Source organism: Saccopteryx leptura, chromosome 9 (assembly GCF_036850995.1).
Source record: "Saccopteryx leptura isolate mSacLep1 chromosome 9, mSacLep1_pri_phased_curated, whole genome shotgun sequence".
Taxonomy (NCBI): Eukaryota; Metazoa; Chordata; class Mammalia; order Chiroptera; family Emballonuridae; genus Saccopteryx; species Saccopteryx leptura.
In genome coordinates this window covers 37,693,766-37,718,722 of record NC_089511.1, presented here as the reverse complement: position 1 = coordinate 37,718,722, position 24,957 = coordinate 37,693,766, and the positions used below count along the sequence as shown (strand labels likewise).

Here is a 24,957-nt window from a genome sequence, read left to right as displayed (position 1 = left end):
GGAGCCTTGGCTGCGGGAGGGGAAGAGAGAGACAGAGAGGAAGGTGCGGCAGAGGGGTGGAGAAGCAAATGGGCGCTTCTCCTGTGTGCCCTGGCCGGGAATCGAACCCGGGTCCTCCGCACGCTAGGCCGATGCTCTACCGCTGAGCCAACCGGCCAGGGCCTCAGAGATTGTATTTAATTTATATTCTGAAAATAACATCCATAATATTCAAATTCAGCTTTTAATTTAATTAATTTATTTGTTTATTTATTTTCTAGTGAGAGACAGAGACAGGATGGGAAGCATCAATTCGCAATTGTAGCACTTTTAATTGTTCGTTGATTGCTTTTTCATATGTGCCTTGACTGGGGGGCTTTAACCGAGCCAGTGACCCCTGCTCAAGCCAGCAACCTTGGGCTCAAGCCAGCAACCACGGGGTCTTGTCTATGATCCCACACTCAAGAAGCTAGAGACCCCGCGCTTAAGCCGGCAACCTCAGGGTTTTGAACCTGGGTCCTCAGCTTCCCAGCTCAATGCTCTATCCACTATGTACCACCTGGTCAGGCGGTTTTAATTTTTTTTAACAAAAGTCTCCTTAGCACCCTTGCCCTCCAACTATCCCATTTCTCTCTAGAGAGCCAACAAATATTTCTAGTTTCCTCTGTATTCTTAGAGATGTTTTATGCATTTACCAGCACATACATGTATAGCCCCCCTTTTGTCCATAAATTGAGGCATATGTTAGACCCTCTTTTGTACCCTTAAATTTTTTTTTTTTTTTTTTTTTTTTTTTTTTTTTTTTTTTTTTTACAGAGGCAGAGATAGACAGGGACAGACAGACAGGAACCGAGAGAGATGAGAAGCATCAATCATCAGTTTCTCGTTGCGCGTTGCGACTTCTTAGTTGTTCATTGATGGCTTTCTCACATGTGCCTTGACCATGGGCCTTCAGCAGACCGAGTAACCCCCTGCTAGAGCCAGCGACCTTGGGTCTAAGCTGGTGAGCTCTTTGCTCAAGCCAGATGAGCCCGCGCTCAAGCTGGCGACCTCGGGGTCTCAAACCTGGGTCCTTCCGCATCCCAGTCCGACGCTCTATCCACTGCGCCACCACCTGGTCAGTCTGTACCCTTAAATTTTTTAAAAATATTAATATATTTCAGAGATCTTTTCCCACCAATGAAGAAATAGCTTCCTTATTTATTTTTTTATGGATAGTATCCCATTGGCTAGCTGCTCCCTGATGAGTCTAACCAGCCTCCTGTGGATGTACATTCAGGTGGCTGATGATTTTCTGGCCTGAGATTTTTATGACCCATTAGAGTGACAGAAGTTGAGAAGTTCTACAAAACTCTGAGAGAGAGGTTTATGATCTAAGCATTCTCTACCTGGCCAAACTGCTGATTCCCAATAAAGGCAACAGAAAAACATTTTTTGAGCTGCGAAGACTCAGAAAGGATGCCTCTCTCTGAGGAAAGAGTTACTCCAGGGAGAACATGCTGGCAAACAGCAAAGAATGAGAACTTAAAAACTCAAGTAAGAGAAAATGACTTAAAATAAACAGAGGAGAGCAGTGACTAAAACCAGTGTACTTTGGAGGTGTTTACATAGTGAGTTCAACGTGATTGTGTAGCTCAATGAAAATGTCACATGTCACAATTAAAACAATAATAATTGACTCAAAACCTCCCCCTTGCCCAGGATGATTCTCACTGGAACCAATAAAGCCACTGGCTGAGGAGAGGAAGAGAAAGAGAAGGGGAAGAAAAGATGGGGAAGATGGAGGGGGAGAGAAGCAGATGGTCACTTCTCCTGTGTGCCCTGACAGGGAATTGAACCCAGAACATTTATATACTGGGCCAACACTCTATCCACTGAGCTAACTGGGCCAGGGCCTCAACTTCATTCTTTGCATGTGAATACTGTCTCCACTTGTCCCAGTAAAGTTTCTTAAAAAATACTTTTTATCTCTCCATCTTTAATTTCTTGGCAACCTTGTCAAAAATCAATTAACCTAAAACATGAGGGCTTATTTTTGGAATCTCATTCCTATCCCATCAATCTATATGTCTATCCTATGCCAGTCCTACACTGTCTTGATTATTGTAACTTTGTATGTTGTAAATTTTGAAGTTGGGAATTGTGAGTCCTCCACCTTCTCTTTAAAAATTGTTTTGGCTATTCTGCTTCTTTTGAGTTTCCATATAAATTTTAGAATTAGCTTGTCAATTTCAGCTGGGATTTCGATAGGATAGTGTTGAATCTATAGATCATTTTGGAGGGTATTTTCATCTTAATAGTAAGTCTGTTAATCCATGAGCATAGGATGTTTTCCCATTTATTTAGCTTTTTAAAAATATTTTTCCAAAAAGTTTTGCAATTTTCAGAGTATAAGTTTTACACACTTTGTTAAATTTATTTATATATTGATATTTTTATAAATAGATTTTTCTTAATTTTTTTCTAGATTGTTTATTGTGAATGCATGGAAATACAACTGGTTTTTAAAAATATTGATCTTGTATTCTGCAACCTGCTGATCTCATTTAGTCTACATATATTTTTTCAGATCCCATTTCAAATTCTGACCGGACACCAGCATATTGTGAGTTCTTGTCACTTCTGTGTGGATGACACAAAGCTCCTCAGTAGCTCCTATGACTGCACCGTGAAGCTGTGGGTAGGTGGCCCCATGCTAGGAGGAACCAAAACAACCTGTAAGCTTATGTCACCTCTTGTGGAAAGTCTGCAAGAGGTGAATTTCCAGACTTTCAAGGATCACAAAGATTTGGAGAGGTCTTGCTGAGCAAAGTGTAAGAGGGAGAAGCAAAGTGAGGGCCCTCACTAGTGTCAAGCCCCTGGAGAGAGGTGAGGTTGGTGTAGCTGCTGTTAGACTTTGATTTGGAATCAGTGAGAGCAGGAGATGGAGACCACTGGACTGGGAACTCGCACCTTTGGTTGGAGGGTCCCAGTTGTGTCAAGGCCCTACCTGGGGTGACAGAGCTGTGTTATCTCTTCAGGTCTCCTTGTCATTTGGAAAATGGAGTTCTATATACAGAGATGTTATGGCCAGGACTGACTGGTCACAGACAGAAAGGTGGCCGGGCCTGGGACTTGTTTATTAGGGGATGTTGAGAGAGGCAGGCCTGAGATCAGTGCCCCAAGGTGCAGGAAGCAGGGGCACAGGAACAGGGATCTGATGGTCAGACAAGGTCTCAGAGAGGTGGTCACCCAGAACTGTTCTGAAGCCTTCTGGGCATAGCCAGCAGGTCCCAGCAAGCCTGTTGGTGGGCGGGGCTTTGCTGGTCAGTCAAGAGCAGGGCTGGGGGATGGCAATATTCCTCAGGGACTAGGTGGCAGATGACTGTGGCTGGAGCTGGGCTCATGGGGAAGGACAGTCAGTTCTGAGTTGTTTCATCTGTTCTGGCTTTAAGGGCAGGAGAGAGACAGTATGAAATGAGTCAAGGCTGGATCCTGGGTTCCAGTTCAGGTAACTGGGTAGAGGATAGCTTCTCACCCTCCAGATAACTTTCTGTATCGTTGGTGGGTACCAAGGCCAGGCAGACTAGGCAGGAGGGTTTGGGAACTGTCCAAGTGGTTTAAGTCACATTTGGGACCCACTAGCTATGTGATCCTGGGTGATGTCCTTTCACCCTTTTGAGCTGGACGAGAGTCATAGGGCCATGTGGTTCTAATACTTCACGGTTGCAGAGCAGCTCAGGGCTTGTGTGGAACTCAGTTCACAGCTTCAGTCAGTGCCTCAGTGACCTCTTGCTCTCTACCCCTCTCTCCTGTTGACTTCAGGATGCTGTAGATGGATCTATTGTTCGGGATTTTGAAGAGAGGCCTGAAGCTCCTGTTTTAGAGTGCAGTGTCACGGCTGACAGCAGAAGGTGACCTTTCCTTCTTTTCCACAGGTCAAGAAAAATGAGGGTGAGGAGACAGGCCAGTGTCCAGCCCTCTGGGGGAAGCAGAGTAAAAACAACATGGGAATTTCATGTTCATGAAAATTTCTCTTATAGAAAAGACGATGGTTGTCATGGAAACATGCACTATAACAAGACAAAGGTGCATTTTTATTATTTTACTAAATGCCCAATAAAACATTTCAGAATGAAATGAGCTGTGTACTAAAGTATTCTTTTCTGTCACAAATTACATATGTGAGCAGAAGTGATTGATTAATCCTTGTGAATTGTAGATATTACCTTAGAACAGCGGTTCTCAACCTGTAGGTCGTGACCCCAGCGGGGTCGCCTAAAGCCATCGGAAAATACATAATGCATATCAGGTATTTACATTCCGAATCATAACTGTAGCAAATTTACAGTTATTAAGTAGCCACCAAAATTATTTTTTGGTTTGGGGTCACCGCAACATGAGGAACTGTATTGCGGGGTCACGGCATTAGAAAGGTTGAGAACCACTGCCTTAGAAGAAGATGGTCAGTTATAGAACAGATGAGATGATACCTTTAATGCCCTAAACATGAAAGGACAGATGTGGACGGCTGGAGAGTGAAGGAAGAAGTTGTGCTGGAGTGCTTTTGCGTTAGGTTCTCGGTTTTCAGTGAGAACCCACTGCTCTCCAGGGGTGGGTCATGGAACATCTTTAGAGAGATCTGGTCTTATTTGCAATCTTGGTTCTAAATTATCACAAATCTCTATGGGGAAGACATATGCATAACTATCTCTGACATAAAGACCCTGTGCTCATCACTTCACTTCCAGAATTGTTGCAGCATCCTATGATAAAACAGTGAGGACTTGGGACCTTGAAACAGGCAAGCTGCTGGTAAGTATGCCCTGCCCCAGTGGAGATGTCGCAGCACAGGGTCTTGACGGGGACTTAGGGAGCCTTGGGCTGGGCGTGGGGTGGGAAGAGAAGCCAGTCTTCTAGGAAAAGGGAATTTTCTCGGGGACCCAAGATGATATGGGTGGACATCGGAGAAGGAAAACTTTCTGGAGCAGGCAGAAGGAGGGCTTGAAGGATGGATACACGGAAAAAAGTGGAATGGGGGTGGGTTGGAGGGTAAGGTGCCAGGGCTTTTCAGACTGAGGGAAAGAGACCCTCCCCCGTGCGGTGTCTGGATTTGATGAAGTAGGAAGTAGACCTGAGGCCATAGAAAAAGGCCACCTGGCTAAAGCATGAGTTCTGGGCCCTTCCCGATCTGTTCTCCATCTTGGTGGGGCCACCACCCACCCATCGAAACCTCCCCCACACTCCCTCTCTCTCCTGTCCGGTGCCCACGCAGCTCTGGCCCCGTACAGGCAGCTTCGGGGTCTCCTGTCCCATCCCTGATTCCCTTCCCCTAGCAGCTCCTCATCACCTCTCCTCTCCCTTCCACCTCTTTTCTCTCCTTAAAAAAAAATCTCTTAGTGCAAAGATCAATTTATATTTATTTTAAAATATTTTTAGAAACACAAGTCATAATTTAAAAAACAACAACAACCTTATAACAACCCCCAGAGATTATGATTAACATCTTGCTGTCTCTTTTTCTATGTTTACACATTGGCATGAACACAGGCAAGTCTGCTCTGTTAACAACATAGTATTATTTAAGCACACATCAGCATCATCTTTTTTAATGGACATGTGGATTCCATGGGACAAATAAGCCATGCTGTATTTCACCATTCCCTGCTACAGGACATTAAGGCTCTTTCCACTTTGTCAAAAACAATGATACAATGAAAAGAGTTTGCATATAATTTTTATTTATTTATTTATTTATTTATTTATTTATTTTTTGTATTTCTCTGAAGCTGGAAACGGGGAGAGACAAACAGACTCCCGCATGCGCCCGACCGGGATCCACCCGGCACGCCCATCAGGGTGCGACGCTTTGCCCACCAGGGGGCGATGCTCTGCCCCTCCGGGGCGTCGCTCTGTCGCGACCAGAGCCACTCTAGCGCCTGGGGCAGAGGCCAAGGAGCCATCCCCAGTGCCCGGGCCATCTTTGCTCCAATGGAGCCTCGGCTGCGGAAGGGGAAGAGGGAGACAGAGAGGAACGAGAGAGGGAGGGGTAGAGAAGCAGATGGGCGCTTCTCCTGTGTGCCCTGGCCGGGATTCGAACCCAGGACTTCTGCACACCAGGCCGACGCTCTACCACTGAGCAAACCGGCCAGGGCCTGCATATAATTTTTATATGTATGAACCAAATGTTTCTGGATATATATAGCTGGATTTTATTGTTTATTTGGTATAAAAACATTGCGCTTTTCAAATTGCCCTCCAGAAATTTGTGCCAACTCATACCCTAAGCCCATGATGGCAAACCTTTTTACAAAAACTGCCCACTTTTGCAATGCTGGTCAACCTGGTCCCTCCTGCCCACTAGTGGGCGTTCCAGCTTTCATGGTGGGCCAATCACGTTGGCATTTAGGCGACCCCTGTGTTTTGGTCGTTTGACCCCCGGCGGGGTCGCGACCCACAGGTTGAGAACCGCTGGTCTAGGATATTGGACAATGCATGGATGGCATATTTTCATCATTACAGTAATCTCTACTGAACAAACAACTGGGTTAGAGAGAAAACAACCTTTTGATTGTTGCCCTATTTCAGTGGAAGATCAGTCATGAAAACTTCGTAGTCTCCTGTAAATTTTCTCCTGATGGGAAATACGTGGTCTCAGGCTTGGATGTGGATCATGGAATCTCTATAATAGACGCAAAAAACACAATGACCGTGTCACACATCAAAGGTAAGTTTGCATGGGCTCCCTGCTCTGTTCTGTCTTCCATGCTAAACTGCTTGTCACTTGATTTCTGATTGCTCTATTTGGTGAAATTGGAATGATTTGAGCCACATCATTAAAGCTAAGACACTGACTGATGAAAGCACTGGCCATTAATACCAAGACTGGTCCTCAGCAATTAAACTTTTTTTATTCAGTTTTGTTCTCATAATAAATGAAACAATGTTTTGCTCCAACCTCACGTGAACATTTGAAGCCCAATCGTCTATTGGTGGAGGCTCAAGATTCTTAACATTTTTATCTGTATTTTCTCAATATTAAAATAATAACCATCGTGTGTCAATTTCCTGGTTGTGATATATAATTATGCATTGAGGGAAACTGGACACACAGGAGCTCTTCATATCTTCCTATTACTGAATGTCAGTTGATAGTTATAGCAAAAATAAATGCTTAAAAAATACACCATCTTTGTAAAAACATTTGATAAGTGTGTAACGTCAAAAGTTAAAGGCTTCTGTACGTGTCCTGTTTCCTCCCAGAGATGCCTGTTGTAGACAATCTGTTGCTGGCGTTCCTAAACTCTCTGTGTGTGTTTGTCATACAGTGTTACTTTCTGTATGTGCATTATGCTTATTTTTATCAACATAGAACCATGAGATGATGATATGTGCAGGGCCCTATGGCTCATGTGTTTCCCTTAATGCATCACATCCTGCTCTACCTCTCCTCACTCTCCAGGTTCTAGCTGCTCATTGTGCTTCTCCACACCCGGGTCCCTCCTCCAAGCCTTTGCTCATATTGTTTATTCTGCTTGGAGCACTCTCCCTTGTTCTGCTTCTTTTGATAACTTTTGGGTCCTTCTTTGACATATCGGGGTTGCCCCAGGCTGGGCCAGGCTTCTACTGGCCAGGAGCCATGAGCTACCTTCTCTTCCTCTCATGGATCCTGGTATGCTGTGGAGCGTTGCCGAAGCAGGGTGGATTTCCATCAGACTGGCAGTTCTGCTGGAACAGGGAGTGGATTGGCAGCACTCCTTGTTCAAAGCCTGGCACACGTGGTAGGCACTCAGGAAGGTGTGACTGAATAGACCCTAGTGAAAACCGAAATTGTGTTTCTGGAATATTGTCACTGCCTGGGGGAGTAGTTATGAACCTCTCGGCCGTGTGAGCACGTGGCTCAGAATGTGGCATATGCGTAACAAGATCCTTTCCCTGTGCCTCAGATCATCACAAAAGATTGGTCACATCCTGCTGCTTTGATCCTGATAGCCAGAAGGTGGCTTCCGTCTCATTGGACAGAAGCATCAAGATCTGGGATGTTACATCTCAGGCCACACTGCTCACCATCACCAAGTGAGGAGGGGCCTCAGGAGACTGGGCAGCATCCTGCAGCAGGGAGGTGGGGGGCCCCATCCATGCCCTCCTGGATTTGGGCTGCACACTTTCAGCTTGTAAGCCAGCATTCATTCGTGTTGTGTATCTCCAACTTTGTTGTGGTGCTACAAGGAGGCTGAAGAGGAAGAAGGGAAGGAGGAGAGCAGACTGGGGAAACCACCAACTCTGGCCTGTGGGCTGGGGCAGGCCTCGGATGCCTTTGTTTCAATGTCAGCCAACATAATCTCAACTGATTTTGAAGCTTGCTAGGAGCAAACATAAATATTTTGTCATATATATATATATAATTATATAGATATAATTTTATTTTGCTTCAACTCAAATATAATTTAGAAAACTCGAGGAGAAGAAAAGTCTACTGTATTTGCCCATACTTTTGCTATGTTTTGTCTTCCTTTCTGATGTTCCAAATTTTCTTCTTTTACTACTTTCTTTTTGTTTAGAAAACTTCCCTTTCCCTGACTTGTTGGCTCAGTGGTCAAGTGTAGGCCTGGCATGTGGAAGTCCTGGGTTCCATTCCTGGTCAGAGTACACAGGAGAAGCAACCATCTGTTTCTCCACCCCTTTCCCTCCCCCTTCTCTCTCTCTCTTTCTTCCTCTCCTACAGCCAAGTCTCAAATGAGCAAATTGGCCCTGGGTGCTGAGGATCGCTCCATGGCCTTACCTCAGGTGCTAAAATAGCTCAGTTGCCAAGCAATGGAAGAGCAGCCCCAGATAAGCAAAGCATCAGTTCCAGACAGGGGTTACCAGGTGGTTCCCAGTTGGGGCACATGCAGGAGTGTGTCTCTCCACCTCCCTGCCTCTCACTTGATTAAAAAAAAGAAGAAGAAAAGAAAAGAAAAATAAGAACCTCCTTTAGCAAGGCATACCTCTTTTAAGGTAGGTCTGAGGGCCATACGTTCTCTTAGTTTTCTTTCATCTGAAAATGTCTTGATTTGCCCTTTATTACTGAAGGATATTTTTGCTGGGTATAGAAGTCTGGATTTATAGGGTTTTTTTTTCTTTCAGCATTTGAAAACTGTCATGTCGTTTTCTCTGGCCTCCATGGTTTCTGGTGTGAAATCTACTGTCATTCAAATTGGTTTTCTCTCTCTTTTTTTATTTTAGTGAGGGGAGAGGGAGGGAGGGAGGGAGAGAGAGAGACACAGAGAGAGAGAGGAGAGAGTGAGAGAGAGAAGGGGAGAGAAGCAAGAAGCATCAACTCCCATATGTGCCTTGACTGGGCAAGCCTGGGGTTTTGAACTGGCAACCTCAAACCTCATCATTCCAGGTCTACGCTTTATCTACTGCATCACCACAGGTTGCATCAAGTTGTTTTTCTCTTAAAATTGAGGTGGTCATTTCTCTCTTGCTGCTTTCAAGATTTTTTTCTTTGTGGTTTTTAGAAGTTTAATTATGATGTGTCTAAGTGTAGACTTCTTTGAATTTATCCTATTTGGAATTATATAGCTTTTTGAATCTATAGGTTTATGTCTTTTGTAAAATTTGGTAATATTTCAGATGTGATTTCTTTGATTACTTTTTCAGCACCACCCTCTTTCTCCTTTCCTTCTGGAACTCTGATGAAACAAATGCTTAGAGAGTTTGTTATAGTACCACAGGTTCCTGAGGCTTTGGGTTTTTTCCAGTCTGTTTTTTTTTGATAGGTTAATTTATATTGCCTGCCTTTATATTCACTAATTTTTTCCTCTGTCCTCCCCAAAGTTCTGAATTATTTTTTATTTTTATTTTTTTGCAAGAGAGAAAAAGAAACAGACAGATAAAAACAGACAGGACAGACAGAGGAAGGGAGAGAGATGAGAAGCATCAGCTCATAGTTGTGGCACCTTAGTTTTTCATTGATTGCTTTCTCATATGTGCCTTGACCAGAGGGTTCCAGCCAAGCCAGTGACCCCTTGTTCAAGCCAGTGACCTTGGGCTCAAGCCAGCGACCTTGGGCTCAAGCCAGTGATTATGGGCTCATGTCTGTGATTCCACACTCAAGCTGGAGACCCCACACTCAAACTGTTGATCCTGTTATCCAGCATTCTAGCTGGATAAGCCCATGCTCAAGTCCGTGACGTTGGAGTTTTGAACCTCTGTCCTCTGTGTCCTAGGCTAACACTCTATCCACTGTGCTACCGCCTGGTCAGGCTTAAATTAATATTTGATTATTCTTTATTTATATATATATATATATATATATATATATATATATTTTTTTTTTTTTTTTTTTTTTTTTTTCTGAGGATTTCTTTTTGTTTGTTTCAAGCATGATTATAATTGTCCATCAAAGCATTTTTATGATGGCTACTTAAAAATCCTTGTCAGATAATTCTAATATCTGTGCCGTCTCAGTGTTGGCATCTATTGTTTGTCTTCATCATTTATGTTGAGATTTTCCTGGCTCTTAGTATGATGATTGAGTCTTAGTTGTATCCTGGAGCTCTTGGGTATTATATTATGAAACTCTATTTTACTTAAAATCTTGTTTTAGCAGACCACCTCATTACAGCATGGCCAGGGTGACAGTCTAGGTTCTCCCCTTGGCTTTTGTTGACAGGGGTGGAAATGGGGCTACAGTTTTCTCCAAGATATTTGGATTTTGTAAGGTGGGTATTGTCTAAGGGTGTTCTGTTTTGTGAGGCTCTCCCTTTGACTAGGGAGAATGACTTTACTTAGAGGCCGTGTGTTTGTGTGTGTGTGTGTGTGTGTGTGTGTGTGTGTGGTGTGTTATAAGTTTTTCCAGTACCCAGTCCAAGATGTATGAAGAAATAAAATCCTTAGGAACTCATTCTTGGGTCTGCCTTCTTTTCTCTTCCTTTCACAGTCTTCTGTTTGCTTTATTATTCTGTTTGCCCAGGGTGGTTAGCTGTACTTAGCAGGAGGAATAGAGAGAAATATATTGACTCCATCTTGTTCAGACATGTATACGCAACACAAGGACTTTCCCCAAACATTTGTACTAAGAAAAGTGGTCTTTTATGAGAAATGGAATTTATTTGAAATGAGAATCCCATCCTGGAACATAGAGATAGCTCTGGTTTGAGCCCCAGTGACAGTGTCTGGATTCTGAGGAGGGCTTTGTTTCTCATTTTCAAATTTTAACGCCAATGGCAGTGTCTGGATGCTGGGATGGTTCTTAGTCCAACAGGCACAAGGATTTGGAAAGTTTTACCCTGGACACCCCTGAGAGGTTGACTTTTGCCGCTTGATCTTGCTCAGTTTATACATGTCAAAGAACTGAAAAGGGGTCCAAAACTCTGACCTAAGCTCTGGAAAACAGTTTTGTCTAACTTCTTCCTCAGGTAAAATGATTGATTTTATGATTCAGGCTATTCAGAGATATTCATATATACTTATAGGTTTGCTTGAAAACTATACTGCTCACAGAAATTATGGGATCAGGTACCGTGCAGATATTCCAGTACTTTCAGCCTTTTTGTATCATGCATTTTCACCAATGAAATAAAAGTTGGTTTTGCATCTCATTTGCATAATTGAGCAACTTTCTTTGACTTGTCGTTTGCTTTTCTGATGTTCTTATTTAATAAAATAAAATAAAATGCTTTTTTTTAAATTGCTTCATATTAATTTTAAAGTATCCCCTAATTTTGTTAGCAGTATATAACAGGAGATGACAATCATGGGAAAAATACTTTGAGGGTCACAAACAAACCAAAAAAAAAAAAAGGCAGCAAAATTATGACAGATTTTTTTCCTCAAAACAGAAAAGACACTTAAAAATTGAGAACGAAAAACCCAAAACTTTGTGAATTAAATGTGCATTGCTTCAAGGCCTTTCGGCTAAGGTCACATGTATTTATTAAATGCATTTATTAAATGTATTTATTAATGACAGCAAAGACAGATGAGAGGAGAGGAAGAGAGAGGGAGCCGTTGGGGAGAAGAGGAGTTAAGAGGGTAGGGGTGAGGTGAGGGAGGGCAGGGGAGAAGTAACCAAGCCTCCACGTCCGGGAGAGGAAGGAGGTGGAGAGTAAATAGGAGAGGCCTACTTTGTGTGATCCAGTACCAAACCTGAGGGATGTTTCTCCATTAATCACCACTGACAGCTTTTCCTGCTGTTGTTTTTCCTCAAGCCTCAAGCAGCTCTGAATAGTGTAGTGGCTCTCAATGAGCTCAGAGGCAATTTTGTACCCCTGTGGACATTTGGCAATATCTGTAGGCATTTCTGGTGTGAGGGCTACTGGCAGAGAGTGGGTAGAGCCCAGGGATGCTGCCGGACATATTACAATGTACAAAACAGCCACTTACCACAAGTTATTCTGAACAGAATGTCAGTATTGCCATGATTGAGAAATCCTGGAATAGTGTGACATAGAGTGATTACTATTTGGATCATGGTAGGCAGTGATTGAGGCATAATGTCCATATCGCAAAGGCATCGGCTTCAATTCTCCCTCCTTTCACCCTCCTCCCTTTAGGCGTGTCCTAAGATTTTCCAGGAGTGAAGTGCTAACTTGTGCATCCTTCCCTCTGTGTTTCAGGGCACATAACAATGCAATCTCTAACTGCTGTTTTACCTTCAGTGGCCATTTCCTATGTACAAGCTCTTGGGATAAAACCTTAAAAATATGGAACGTCTACACAGGAGAGTTTCGAAACTGTGGAGCCTGTGTGACTCTGATGCAGGGTCACGAAGGCTCTGTGAGTTCCTGCCACTTTGCCAGAGACAGTGAGTAATAAACACACAAAGGGATTCTGCCCCCAGGGGAGTGCTGGGGCAGAGTTCTTCATGTTTCAGTCACATGGACTTCCCTTAGCACATAGAGGTGATTTTCTTTTTAAAGTTTTTTTTCCATTGATTTGTGTGAGAGAGAGAGAAAGAGAGAGAGAAAGAAAGAGAGAGGAGAAAAGAAGGGAGAAAGGGGGAAAGGAGAGAGAGAAAAGCATCAACTCATTGTTTCACTAAATTGTTCCATTTAGTTGTACACTTACTGGTTGCTTCTCACATGTGCCCTGGCCGGGGATTGAACTGATGAACATAGAGTGCTGGGACTACGCTCTATCCAATGAGCCACCTAGCCAGGACTAGAGATGATTTTCGATGTTGCTGAAATGAAGATGAAATAATTTTCCACAAGAACAAAAAAGCTAAGATGGAGATTCATAGGCACAAGTTTGTAAGTGACAGAAACTCAGTTCAATATGGTTTAAGCAAAAGAGAAATTCATTAACTCCTGTTATAGGAAAGTCCAAGAGCAGGTCTTGCTTCAGATGTGGCTGGGTCCAGGCACTTGGACAATGCTGCCAGGATGCCTTTGCCTGTATGGACATCAGTGCTGCCAGGAAACCAACTCATCCTCTCAGATCAGCTTCTTTCTTGTGTTGCTATTTCTCCCCAAGTAGGCAAAAAGTGGCTTCTGGTGGTTCAGGCCAATAGCAGTTCTGGTTTCTGTCAATCTTAGAGAAAGAAGCTCTCTCTGATGATGTCAGCACAAGTCCTATGGAAGACTCCCATTGGCTCAGCTTAGGTCACATGCCCATCTCTGAACCAATCACGTTAGCAGGGGATAAAAGGTGCTGATTGGCTAGGTCTGAGTGACTTGCTCGCTCCCACAGTTAGAGGTTAGGGTCAGTCATTCCGAACCAGGTGAGAGAAATTAAGAAGCTATTTGAGATGAAGGGGCATGGATGCAGCAGAGACAATGACAAGAGGCTGCCACATGGGTGGTGACTGTTCCTGATACTCAGGAGCCAAAGTTACACTCCTCCATCCTCATGAAGTGTGTGTGTGGGACACCCAGCCAGTACACACACAGTGAGGGTCTGACTTGAGAAATGGAAGGGTTTCTCTGAATCACTTTCCGTCTTCAGAAGCAGCCTCTGTATGTGTAAGTCAGACCCCACTATGAGACACCCCACCAGTTTCTGTCCTTTGCTTTATTGGGTTCAGAATTGACAGTCGACTGTCACTATTTGCGGATTCCATATTTGTGATTTCACCTACTGGCTAAAATTTATTTGTAACCTAAAGTCAATACTCACAGCACTTTTGTGGTCATGCGTGGGTATGTGAAGTGCAGTGACAAGTTTGAGTTAGCTGTGCACACATTCGTGCCTGAAGAAGTGGAACAAGGTAACTCACTGCCTTCTTGTTTCACCTCTCCTATTGTATAGTGGACTTTTTGTGGAGTATTGAGGGCCACGTTTTTCAGTTTGAGCTTGTAGTTGGTGATTTTGCTGTTTAGAAATGGCCCTCTAGCATAGCGCTGGAGTGCTGCCTGGCATTCCTAAGTGCAGGAAGGCTGTGATGTGCTTTACAGGGAAAACACACGTTAGAGAAGCTTCCTTCAGGCACGAATTATAGTGCTGGTGACCACGAATTCAGTGTTGATGGATAAATAATATATATCAAATAAGGTGTCTTTGAACAGAAACAGACTTAAAACAAGGTTAGGGATTGATCCGTTAAGAAAGTGTGAACAGAGCCTCACAGGAACCTAACCCTGTATTTTCCTTAGGAGCAATGGTTCAGTATTTGCTAATTCAGTGCTTGTGATGACTTGACTGAATATAACTACCATTAATAATGAGAACCGACTGTAACTGGGACTGGCTGAACCACCAAGAAGGGGTCAGCATGTACTCAGAGTGAGCCACGGCACCACTAACGCAGCCTCAGCCTGCTTTGACCTCACCACAGGAGGAAGCCATTGCCTGGGGGACGATGACCCCTCTAGACTCTTTTATTTTGTGTTGCAGCATCCTTTCTCATATCTGGCGGGTTCGACAGGACTGTGGCTATTTGGGATGTAGGAGACGTCTACCGGAAGCTCTCTTTGAAGGTACCCATACCAGCATCAGGTAGAAAATCTGAGCTTCATTCCTTAGTCATTCCATGCTGGGTGCTGCTGGATGCTAGGGAGTCAGCAGACCCAGATGTCCCCTATGGAGCTGACACCTCTGTGGGGAGCCACCAACAGTGATGTGTGAAATAAAGAAACCATAATAGGGTGATGATGTGATAGAAACAGACTGTGGGGGCTAATTCACAGGGGGTGGGTAGGGAGGGCTGAATGGAGAAGGTGGCCTTTGAGCTGAGGACCAGATGGCAAGGAAGGATTGGATGAGTGAGGATCTTGGTAGAGGGCATTCCTAATAGATGGAACAGCAAATACAAAAACTCAGAGATGGGAAAGTGTCTAAGAACAGCAGAAATGACTGAGCAGAAGGCTACATGCCGTAATGAGGCATGCATGGAAAACTGTGGTGCTCCAAAATGGAGGGTGTCAGTTGAGTGCTTTTGGCTGCAAGTTAGAGAAGGTGCCACTCGAAGTAGCATTAGAATAGGGGATGGGTTATCTAACACAGCCAGGTCAGGCAGTCCCAGGATTGGTCCCTGCAGTGCCTCTGTTCCAGGTGCCCCCTCCCCCAAATGTCTGCATACTTTCTGATCCTGTGATGTCATGGCCACCTTTGTCAGGGAATGCTTGCATCCATGAGCCTTGGTCTCTCTGTTCCCTGTGACCCAAATATAGATGATGTCCCCTTGATACCACAACGTTCAGGCTCCCAGGGTTGGTCTACCTGAGCTCTCTTCTCTGAGAGTTTGGAGAGGCAAAGGGAGTTTACATCACAGCAAATCAATGGCTTAAAACTGAATGTCCAGACTTCCTGTGCTTAAAATGCAATCCTTTTGTCTTCCTATGAGTTTGTTCAGATCACTTTGCTCCTCCTCTCACCTCCCTCTCTCTCCACCCCCCTCTCAAATTCCTGTCCCTTTGCAATTCACAGCAGCTTAACCGTCTCTCTGTTCCCTGTCCTCTTACCAAACCACATTGCCTCACTGTCTGCCTCTTTCCATAATGGAAAGCCTGGAGAACGATAAGGACACTAACACAGAGCCCTGACCCGGCATTAAGTGTCTGTCCCAGCAATGGTGTTTCTCTTCTTTGCAGTTATTGAAGCCAAAAGCCTCCTCACTGATTGGACCCCTGAGTTGTATTTCTTAGAATAAAGAAAGCAAGCAAAAACCTGCAAGCGGTGCTCTGGTACTAGCTCGGAATTCAATAATTCTTTTCCCATCCTGCTGTTGTTAACACACACGATGCCATGACATACATGCGTATCACAAGCCTTTACACTCTGTAGTCTGCCTTAATTGTCCTTGGTGAAACCAAGGAAGCACAATTAGTTCCCCTGAAATGTAAGCCACATTGGGTTCTTCACCACTTTAGTTGTTCTTACAAAAGCTTTTCCATCCTTGTTAAAATTCTATTTTTCTTCAGGGTCATGATGACTGGGTGATGGATGTTGCCATTAGCAACAACAAGAAGTGGATTTTATCTGCTTCAAAGGTAAAAGTGGCCAACCTTTCAGTGACTTAAAGTCTCTACTGCATTTGTGAAAACTGATGATAACAGAAGTGCAATTGTCAAGTAAAATCCGTGGGCAGGCTCAGTCTGAGGGCCACACCTGGCCAGGCCACCCCCATCCAGGGGGCTGCCTGCACATGAAAAGCAGGTCCCTCTGTCTGCTCATATGCAGAGTAGCTAAGTATTTTTGTGTCTGCACCTCTGATGATTGAGTTTATTAGAGCAAGAGCCTGGCCAGACTGGTGAGTACAAAAGCCAACAAGGAGCCTTGGAGGGCAAGGCTCAGCTTGCAGACAAGCAGCAGAGACACCCTGAGGTCGCAGGTGGGACTTCCTTCTGTACCTCAGTAGATCCCCGGATTCCCATTTTAATGGCACAGACAGCTCCCACGGGATATCCTGAGGGCTCCTTTAGGCGGCAGCACCAGAGAAGAAGGGGGTCACCCTGACCCTCGCCTTTCTTAGGGACATGTTATCCTCTAGGTTGGGAGTTTCTAGATCTATGAGACTGTGGGCAAGACTATGCCTATCATGACCAACTTGTCAGGGAGACAACCCCAGATACCACCATACCTGACAGGAAAACCATAATAAATGACACATAATAAAAATTTTATACCTATGTGTTATTATTTTAATATCAAGTTAAGATAAGTGATTGTCAATTATATCTCAGTAAAGCTGAAAAAGAAGTAGAAATGTAAAACAAAATATAAAAAAATAAATGTTTACTTGAAATTGTCTTCTGTATTTTTTATTTTTCTGTTGCATAAATGTGATTTAAATGAAACAACAGTGGGACTGGTTAACAGCAGCTCTTAGTAGTAATTACGAGAACTAATTAAACATGTTTAAGGAAAATACAAAAAATATTTTATAATGTTTCTTTTTACCCACTGATACCGCAATTTATTTAGACTTTAAAAACGTCTTTATTGTATTTTAAAATTTTGTAGGTTGTGTCATTCTATATTCTTGAAATACATAAATGTAAGACTTTATAAAATAGGATATAAATACTATAGGTTTGACTAATTAGATATTACTTATATTTATTTATATATTTATATATTCTAGCTTTATTGAGATATAATTGACATATAACATTATGTAAGTTTAAGTTGTACAACATGTTAATTTGATACACTTATATATTGCCAAATGATAACCACCATAGCCTTAGCTAATCCCTTCTTCATATTACATAAGTACTATTTCTTTTTTGTGGTGAGAACATCTATGATCTATACTCTATCAAGTTTCAAGTATATGATACAATATTACTAACTCTAATCACTAAGCTGTATGTTAGATCACCCAAAATTATTCATTTTATAACTGGAAGTTGGTACCTTTTGACCAGTATCTCCCCATTTCTTCCATCCCTAACTGCTGGTAAACAGCACTCTACTTACTCTCTGTTTCTATGAATTTGGTTTTTTAGGTTTTACTATAGGTGAGGTCACTCAGTGTTTGTCTTTCTCAGTCTGAATTATTTCACTTAGCCTTATGCCCTCAGGTCTGTTCATGTTGCTGCACATGCAAAAGTTTCTTCTGTCTGAATAATATTATATACATGCCACATCTTTCTTATCCATTCATCCATTGACAAACACTTAGGTTGGGATTGCTGGGTCATATGGTAGTTGTATCTTTAATTTCTTGAGGAACCTTCATACTGTTTTCCATAGTGGCTGTATCGATTTACATTTCCACCAATAGTAGTACACAAGGGCTCCCTTTTCTCCACATCCTCATCAACACTTATCTCTTGTCATTTTGGTGATAGCCTTTCTAACAGGTGTCGGTAGTATCTCATTGTGGTTTTGATTTGCATTTCCTTGATTATTAGCAATATTGAGCACCTTTTCATGTACCTGTTAACCCTTTGTATGTCTTCTTTGGAGAAATGTCTAGTTCCTCTGCCCATTTTTTAATGGAAATTTTTATTTTTTGTTACTGAGTTGTATAAGTTCTTTGTATATTTTGAATATTAACCTTTTGTCAGATACATGATTTGCAAATATTTTCTCCCATTCCACAAGCCTCCTTTTCATTTTGTTGATTTTTTTTTCTGTGCAGAAGTTTTTTAGTTTGCTATAGTCCCACTTATTTATTTTTGCTTTTGTTTCTTGTGCTTTTGGTGTTATATCCAAAAATCATTGCAAGATCAATGTCCAGGAGTTTTACACTATTGAGCCTTATATTTTTTTTCATTACTTTTTGTGAGTGGTTTGAGATAGGGGTCTCATTTAATTTTTCTGCATGAGGTTATCCAGATTAATGAACACTTCCTTATTGAATTCTCTTGGTTCCCTTGTCAAATATTAGTTGACTGGATATGTGATGGTTTATTTCTGGGTTCTCTACTTTTATGCCAGTACCTCACTGTTTGATTACTATAATTTTGTAGTATAGTTTGATATCAGGTAATGTGATGTCTCCAGCTTTGTTCTTCTTTCTCAAGATTGCCTTGGCTATTTGGGGTCTTTTGTGGGTCCACAAAAATTCTGGGATTGTTTTTTCTATGTTTATAAAAAATGCTGCTGAAATTTTGATATGGATTGCATTGAATCTATAGATGGCTCTGTTAATTCTTTTTGATCTATTTCTTTGTGCCTTCTTCAATTTCTTTAATCAAAGTCTTGCAGTTTTCTTTCTTTCTTTTTTGTATTTTTCCGAAGTTAGAAGCGGGGAGGCAGAGAGACAGACTCCCGCATGCGCCCTACTGGGATCCACCTGGCATGCCCACTAGGGGGCAATGCTCTGCCCATCTGGGGCATTGCTCCTTTGTGGCTGGAGCCATTCTGCGCCTGAGGCGAAGGTCATGGAGCTGTCCTCAGCGCCTGGGCCAACTCTGCTCCAATGGAGCCCTGGCTGCAGAAGAGGAAGAGAGAGACAGCAAGGAAGGACAGGGGGAAGGGTGGAGAAGCAGATGGTCGCACTCTCCTGTGTGCCCTGACTGGGAATTGAACCGGGACTTCCACACGCAGTGCTGATGCTCTACCACTGAGCCAACTGGCCAGGGCCACAGCTTTCAGAATACAGTGTGTCCGTAAAGTTATGGTGCACTTTTGACCAGTCACAGGAAAGCAACAAAAGATGACAGAAATATGCAATCTGCACCAAATAAAAGGAAAACCCTCCCAGTTTCTGTAGGATGATGTGGCAGCATGTGCACATGCACAGATGATGATGTAACACCGTGTATACAGCGTAGCAGCCCACGGCCATGCCAGTTGAGATGTGGACGGTACAGAGGAAAGTTCAGTGTGTTCTGTGGTTTGCTAAATTCGAATCTGTGGCCAAAGTGCAACATGAATATCGGCGCATTTATAACGAAGTGCCACCACAGCGAATAACATTACTCGGTGGGATAAGCAGTTGAAGGAAACTGGCAGTTTGGTGGAGAAACCCCGTTCTGGTAGGCCATCAGTCAGTGACGAGTCTGTAGAGGCTATATGGGATAGCTACCTAAGGAGCCCTAAAAAATCTGTGCGTGAGCCCACATCGAACTGCACTGAATAGGTATAAAACTGGAAGAGTTTTCCTTTATTTGGTGCAGATGTCACATTTCTATCGTCTTTTGTTGCTTTCCTCTGACTGGTCAAAAGTGCACCATGACTTTACGGACACACTGTATATATCTTTCACCTTCTTTGTTAAAATTATTCCTAAGTATTTTATTGTTTTTGATGCTATTGTGAATGAGATTGTTTTCTGTATTCATTTTCATTGTTAGTGTATAAAAACACAACTGATTTTTTAAAAAAAATCCAAAATGTACTTATTAGCATGGTTTTCCCTCGTCTTGATTCAAGGCGATTTTGGTGCTGCTCCCTCTGTCAGCCTTGCTTTCCTCCTGCAGGCTGACAGAGGACAGTGCAGCAGGCACTTGTGTTTCTTCTCCTCTTCTGGGGAAGGACGGAGGAGATCCTTAGTGAGAGGCATGTTGTTGTGGGGAGGTTGTCATTGCTGGAAAGGCCACATTGATTTTTGTATGTTGATTTTGTATCCTACAACTTGACTGAATTTGTTGATTACTTCCAACAGGTTTTGTGTGTGTGTGTGTGTGTGTGTGTGTGTGTGTGTAGCCTTTAGGATTTTCTAAATATTAGATTACATCATCTGTAAACAAAGACAACTTTATTTCTCTTTTTCCAATTTTGATGTCTTCTGTTTCTTTCTTTGGTCTGATTGCTGTGATAGAATGTCTAGTACTATGTTAAATTAGAGTGCTTATTTACGGTAAAGACAGACCTTTTACTAAGAAAGTTATATCCCTGGAGAATGACTATCCACCATGACCTGCTCAGTTAGGAATTTGTAATCGGATCACCCTGTGAAGTTACTTTCGGTCACTTGAGCTTGTCAGATTTATTACAGAGCACTTTTTTGTTCACAGACTAAATACTTTTATTGACCCTGGCCAGTGGCTCAGTGGATAGAGCATTGGCCCAGTGTATGGACATCCCAGGTTTGATTCCTGGTCAGGGCACACAGGAGAAGCGACCATCTGTTTCTCTCCCCTTGCCTCTCCTCCTTCTTTCCCCTTCCCTTCCTGCACTCAGTGGCTCGATTGGTTCAAGCATCAGCCTGGATACTGAGGCAGGTCAGCCTTAGGCACTACAAATAGCTCGGTACTTGAGCATCAGTCCAAGAAGGAGCTGCCATGTGGATCCCGGTCAGGGCATAGGTGGGAGTCTGTCTCAATATCTCCACTCCTCTCAAAACAAAAACAAAACTTTTATGAAAAACCCAGCACCACAGTTAAGCAAATCATATACTTTTTTAGGAGTGCTGTGTATATGCATGATGTACAGGACATTTAATAGGTAAGATCTTTTCATTTACTTTGGTAAGAAGTTAGTAGACTGAATAGAATTTGCCAGAATTTACATTTGCATTGTCTGCTGAATATGTAAATGTTTAGTTTGTATTTGGATAAAATGTCAACATGCTTCTGTTTTATGTTCTCTGCAGTTTCATTAAAATCTTCTCAGAAATCAAGAAGATGATTTGAAAGCTCCAACTTTTAAATCAAAATAAGAACTAGGGGAACATTTCTGTTGTTACCATGATTGGACAAATCACATTCTTTTTGTTGCCATGATTGGACAAATCACTTGATATTCTATAGGCAGTATGATTATTGGTAGAATCTGACAGCTCTGTGCTGCAAGGGGCCAACACATACGTAACCAAACTTTTCCCTTCTGTTCTCCCACAGGACATTTAGCTGTTACTGCTGGGTCAGGAAATGTAACATTACATGTGTGTTGGTTTTTTATTGTTGCTATAATAAATCACTACAAACTTTACCACTCAAATTAAATTTAATATCTTATAGTTCTGTAAAATAGAAGTGTGGCAAGGTCTCACTGGGTTGAAATCAAGGTGTCAACAAGACTCTATTCCCTTCTGAAGGCTCAAAGGGATAATCAATTTCCTGCCCTTTCCAGCTTCTAGAAACCACCCACATTTCTTGGCATGTGGCCTCTTCTTCCATCTGCAAAGCCAGCAACAGTGCTTCTCTCTGTGCCTTTCTTCCACAGTCACAGCTTCCTCTGACTGAATGTTCTACTTTTAAGGATCGTTGTGATTATGTTCACAGGTTCTGCCATTAGGGTGTAGACTTCTCTGGGGGAAGGGCACTGTTCTGCTGACTATTCAGTGACATAAGACTGATTTGATAATGGATGTTCATTTGATAGTATTTCCAAATGAATTTAGCAATCACTATTTTTTTAGAAGCACTGGTGCTGTGTTATAAAAAACTAGATTTTATTTTTTAAAGAAGCTTTAGATTTACAGAAAAATTGAGCAAACAGTAAAGAGAGTTTCCAAGTACCCCGTCTCCTGACAGCTTTCATTATTATTATCTTGTATTAACTGTGGTATGTTTGTTATAACCGATGAACCAATGCTGGTATATGATTAACTAAAGTCTATGATTTGTTTCACTCTCTGTGTTATATGGGTTTCACAAAATGCATGTCATGTAGCCACCATTACAGTATAATATATGTATCATAGAATAGTTTCACTGCTCTAAAAACTGCCTGGACCTATCTGCTGGACCTATCTTTCTAGCCTTGTGCCTGAACCACTCTGTCTTAATAACTGTAGCTTTGTACTAAGTTTTGAAATGGGAAAGTATGAGTCCTCCAAAGTTGTTCTTGTTCAAGACTTTTTTGCCTAATCTAGGTCCCTTGAATTTCCATATGGATTTTAGGATTAATTAGTGAATTTCTGGAAGGAGTCAGCTGGAATTTTCATAGTGATTGTGTTGAATCTGTAGATCATTTTGGGGGGTATTGTCATCTTACCAATATTGTTTTCTGTTTTATTGAACATGGGATATCTTTCAATTTATGTCTTCTTTAGGTTCAGTAATAATTTTTAGATTTTGGTCTGTGAGTTTTGCACTTCTTTTGTTAAACTTATTTCTAAGTATTTTATTCCTTTATAAAAAAATTTTAAGAGGGGGCGGGGAGGAGCAGGAAGCATCAACTTCCATATGTGCCTTGACTAGGCAAGTCCAGGGTTTCAAACTGGTGATTTCAGCATACTAGGTCGACACTTTTTTGTGTGTGTGGCAGAGATAGAGAGTCAGAGAGAGGGACAGATAGTGACAGACAGGAAGGGAGAGAGATGAGAAACATCAATTCTTAGTTGCTGCTCCTTAGTTGTTCATTGATTGATTTTTTATATGTGCCTTGACCGGGGCGCTACAGCAGACAGAGTAACCTCTTGCTCAAGCCAGCGACCTTGGGCTCAAGCTGGTGAGCCTTGCTTGAACCAGATGAGCCCATGCTCAGGCTGGCAACCACAGGGTCTCGAACCTGGGTCCTCAGCATCCCAGTCCGACGCTCTATCCACTGCACCACTGCCTGGTCAGGGCTAGGTCGACACTTTAGCCACTGTGCCACCACAGGTGAGGTGTTTATTTCTTTTGATGCTAAGTGGATTTGTGTGTGTGTGTGTGTGTGTGTGTGTGTGTGTGTGTGTGTATGTGTGTGACAGAGACAGAGAGAGGGACAGATAGAAACAGACAGGAAGGGAGAGAGATGAGAAGCATCAATGCTTCATTGTGGTTCCTTAGTTGTTCATTGATTGCTTTCTTATATGTGCCTTGATCGGGGGCTACAGCAGAGTGAGTGACCCCCTTGCTCAAGCTAGAAATCTTGAGTTCAAGCCAGCGACCTTTGGGCTCACACCAGTGACCATGGGTCATGTCTATGATCCCATGCTCATGCCAGCAGCCCTGCGCTCTACTTGGTGAGCCCGCACTCAAGCAGGTGACGTTGGGGTTTCAAATTTGGGTCCTCTGGATGTGGAGAAAAGGGAACCCTCCTGCACTGCTGGTGGGAATGCAGACTGGTGCAGCCACTGTGGAAAACAGTATGGAGATTCCTCAAGAAATTAAAAATCGGACTGCCTTTTGACCCAGCTATACCACTTCTGGGAATATACCCCAAGAACACCATAGCACTGTTTGAAAAGAAGAAATGCACCCCCATGTTTATGGCAGCATTGTTCACAATAGCGAAGATCTGGAAACAGCCCAAGTGTCCGTCAGTGGACAAGTGGATTAAAAAGCTTTGGTAGGCCCTGGCTGGTTGGCTCAGTGGTAGAGCATCGGCCTGGCGTGCAGGAATCCCAGGTTCGATTCCCGAACAGGCCACACAGGAGAAGCGCCCATCTGCTTCTCCACCCCTCCCCCTCTCCTTCCTCTCTGTCTCTCTCTTCCCCTCCCGCAGCCAGGACTCCATTGGAGCAAAGTTGGCCCGGGTGCTGAGGATGGCTCTGTGGCCTCTGCCTTAGGCACTAGAATGGCTCTGGTTGCAACAGAGCAATGCCCCAGATGGGCAGAGTATCACCCCCTGGTGGGCATGCTGGGTGGATCCCGGTCGGGCACATGTGGGAGTCTGACTGCCTCCCTGTTTCCAACTTCAGAAAAATACAAAAAAAAAAAAAAAAAGCTTTGGTACATATATACTATGGAATACTACTCAGCCATAAGAAATGATGACATCGGATCATTCACAACAACATGGATGGATCTTGATAACATTATATTGAGCAAAATAAGTAAATCAGAAAAAACTAAGAACTATATGATTCCATACATAGGTGGGACATAAAAATGAGACTCAGAGATGTGGACAAGAGTGTGGAGGGAGGGGGTTGGGGGAGGGGAGGGGCACAAAGAAAACCAGTTAGAAGGTGACGGAAGACAATTGGACTTTGGGTGATGGGAATGCAGCATAATCAAATGTCAAAATAACCTAGAGATGTATTCTCTGAACATATGTACCCTGATTTATCAATGTCACCCCATTAAAATTAATTTTAAAAAATTTCAAAAAAAACCCCAATAAAAATAAGTAAAAAAAAAATTAAAAAACAAACAAACCCTGGGTCCTTTGCATCCCAGTCTGACACTCTATCCACTGCCCTACTGCCTGGTTAGGCTGGAATTGTTTATTTAATTGCATTTTCAGATGGTTTACTGCAAATGCATAAAAATACTATTTTTTAAAAATTCTTTTTCTTAAAAA

The 24,957-nt window shown here is 42.8% G+C and overlaps 1 protein-coding gene across 1 annotated transcript in view; it reads left to right on the top strand.

The window, feature by feature from the left end:
* WDR88 (WD repeat domain 88) overlaps window positions 1–24,957 on the top strand; it is a 30,494-nt gene that overhangs the window by 2,054 nt on the left and 3,483 nt on the right. Inside the window, exons 2-9 of the mRNA XM_066350206.1 lie at window positions 2,549–2,659; window positions 3,784–3,872; window positions 4,710–4,773; window positions 6,547–6,685; window positions 7,905–8,034; window positions 12,564–12,751; window positions 14,782–14,864; window positions 16,308–16,376. Of these exons, the coding sequence (XP_066206303.1) occupies window positions 2,549–2,659; window positions 3,784–3,872; window positions 4,710–4,773; window positions 6,547–6,685; window positions 7,905–8,034; window positions 12,564–12,751; window positions 14,782–14,864; window positions 16,308–16,376 (873 nt within the window). The remainder of the gene's footprint in view (window positions 1–2,548; window positions 2,660–3,783; window positions 3,873–4,709; window positions 4,774–6,546; window positions 6,686–7,904; window positions 8,035–12,563; window positions 12,752–14,781; window positions 14,865–16,307; window positions 16,377–24,957) is intronic.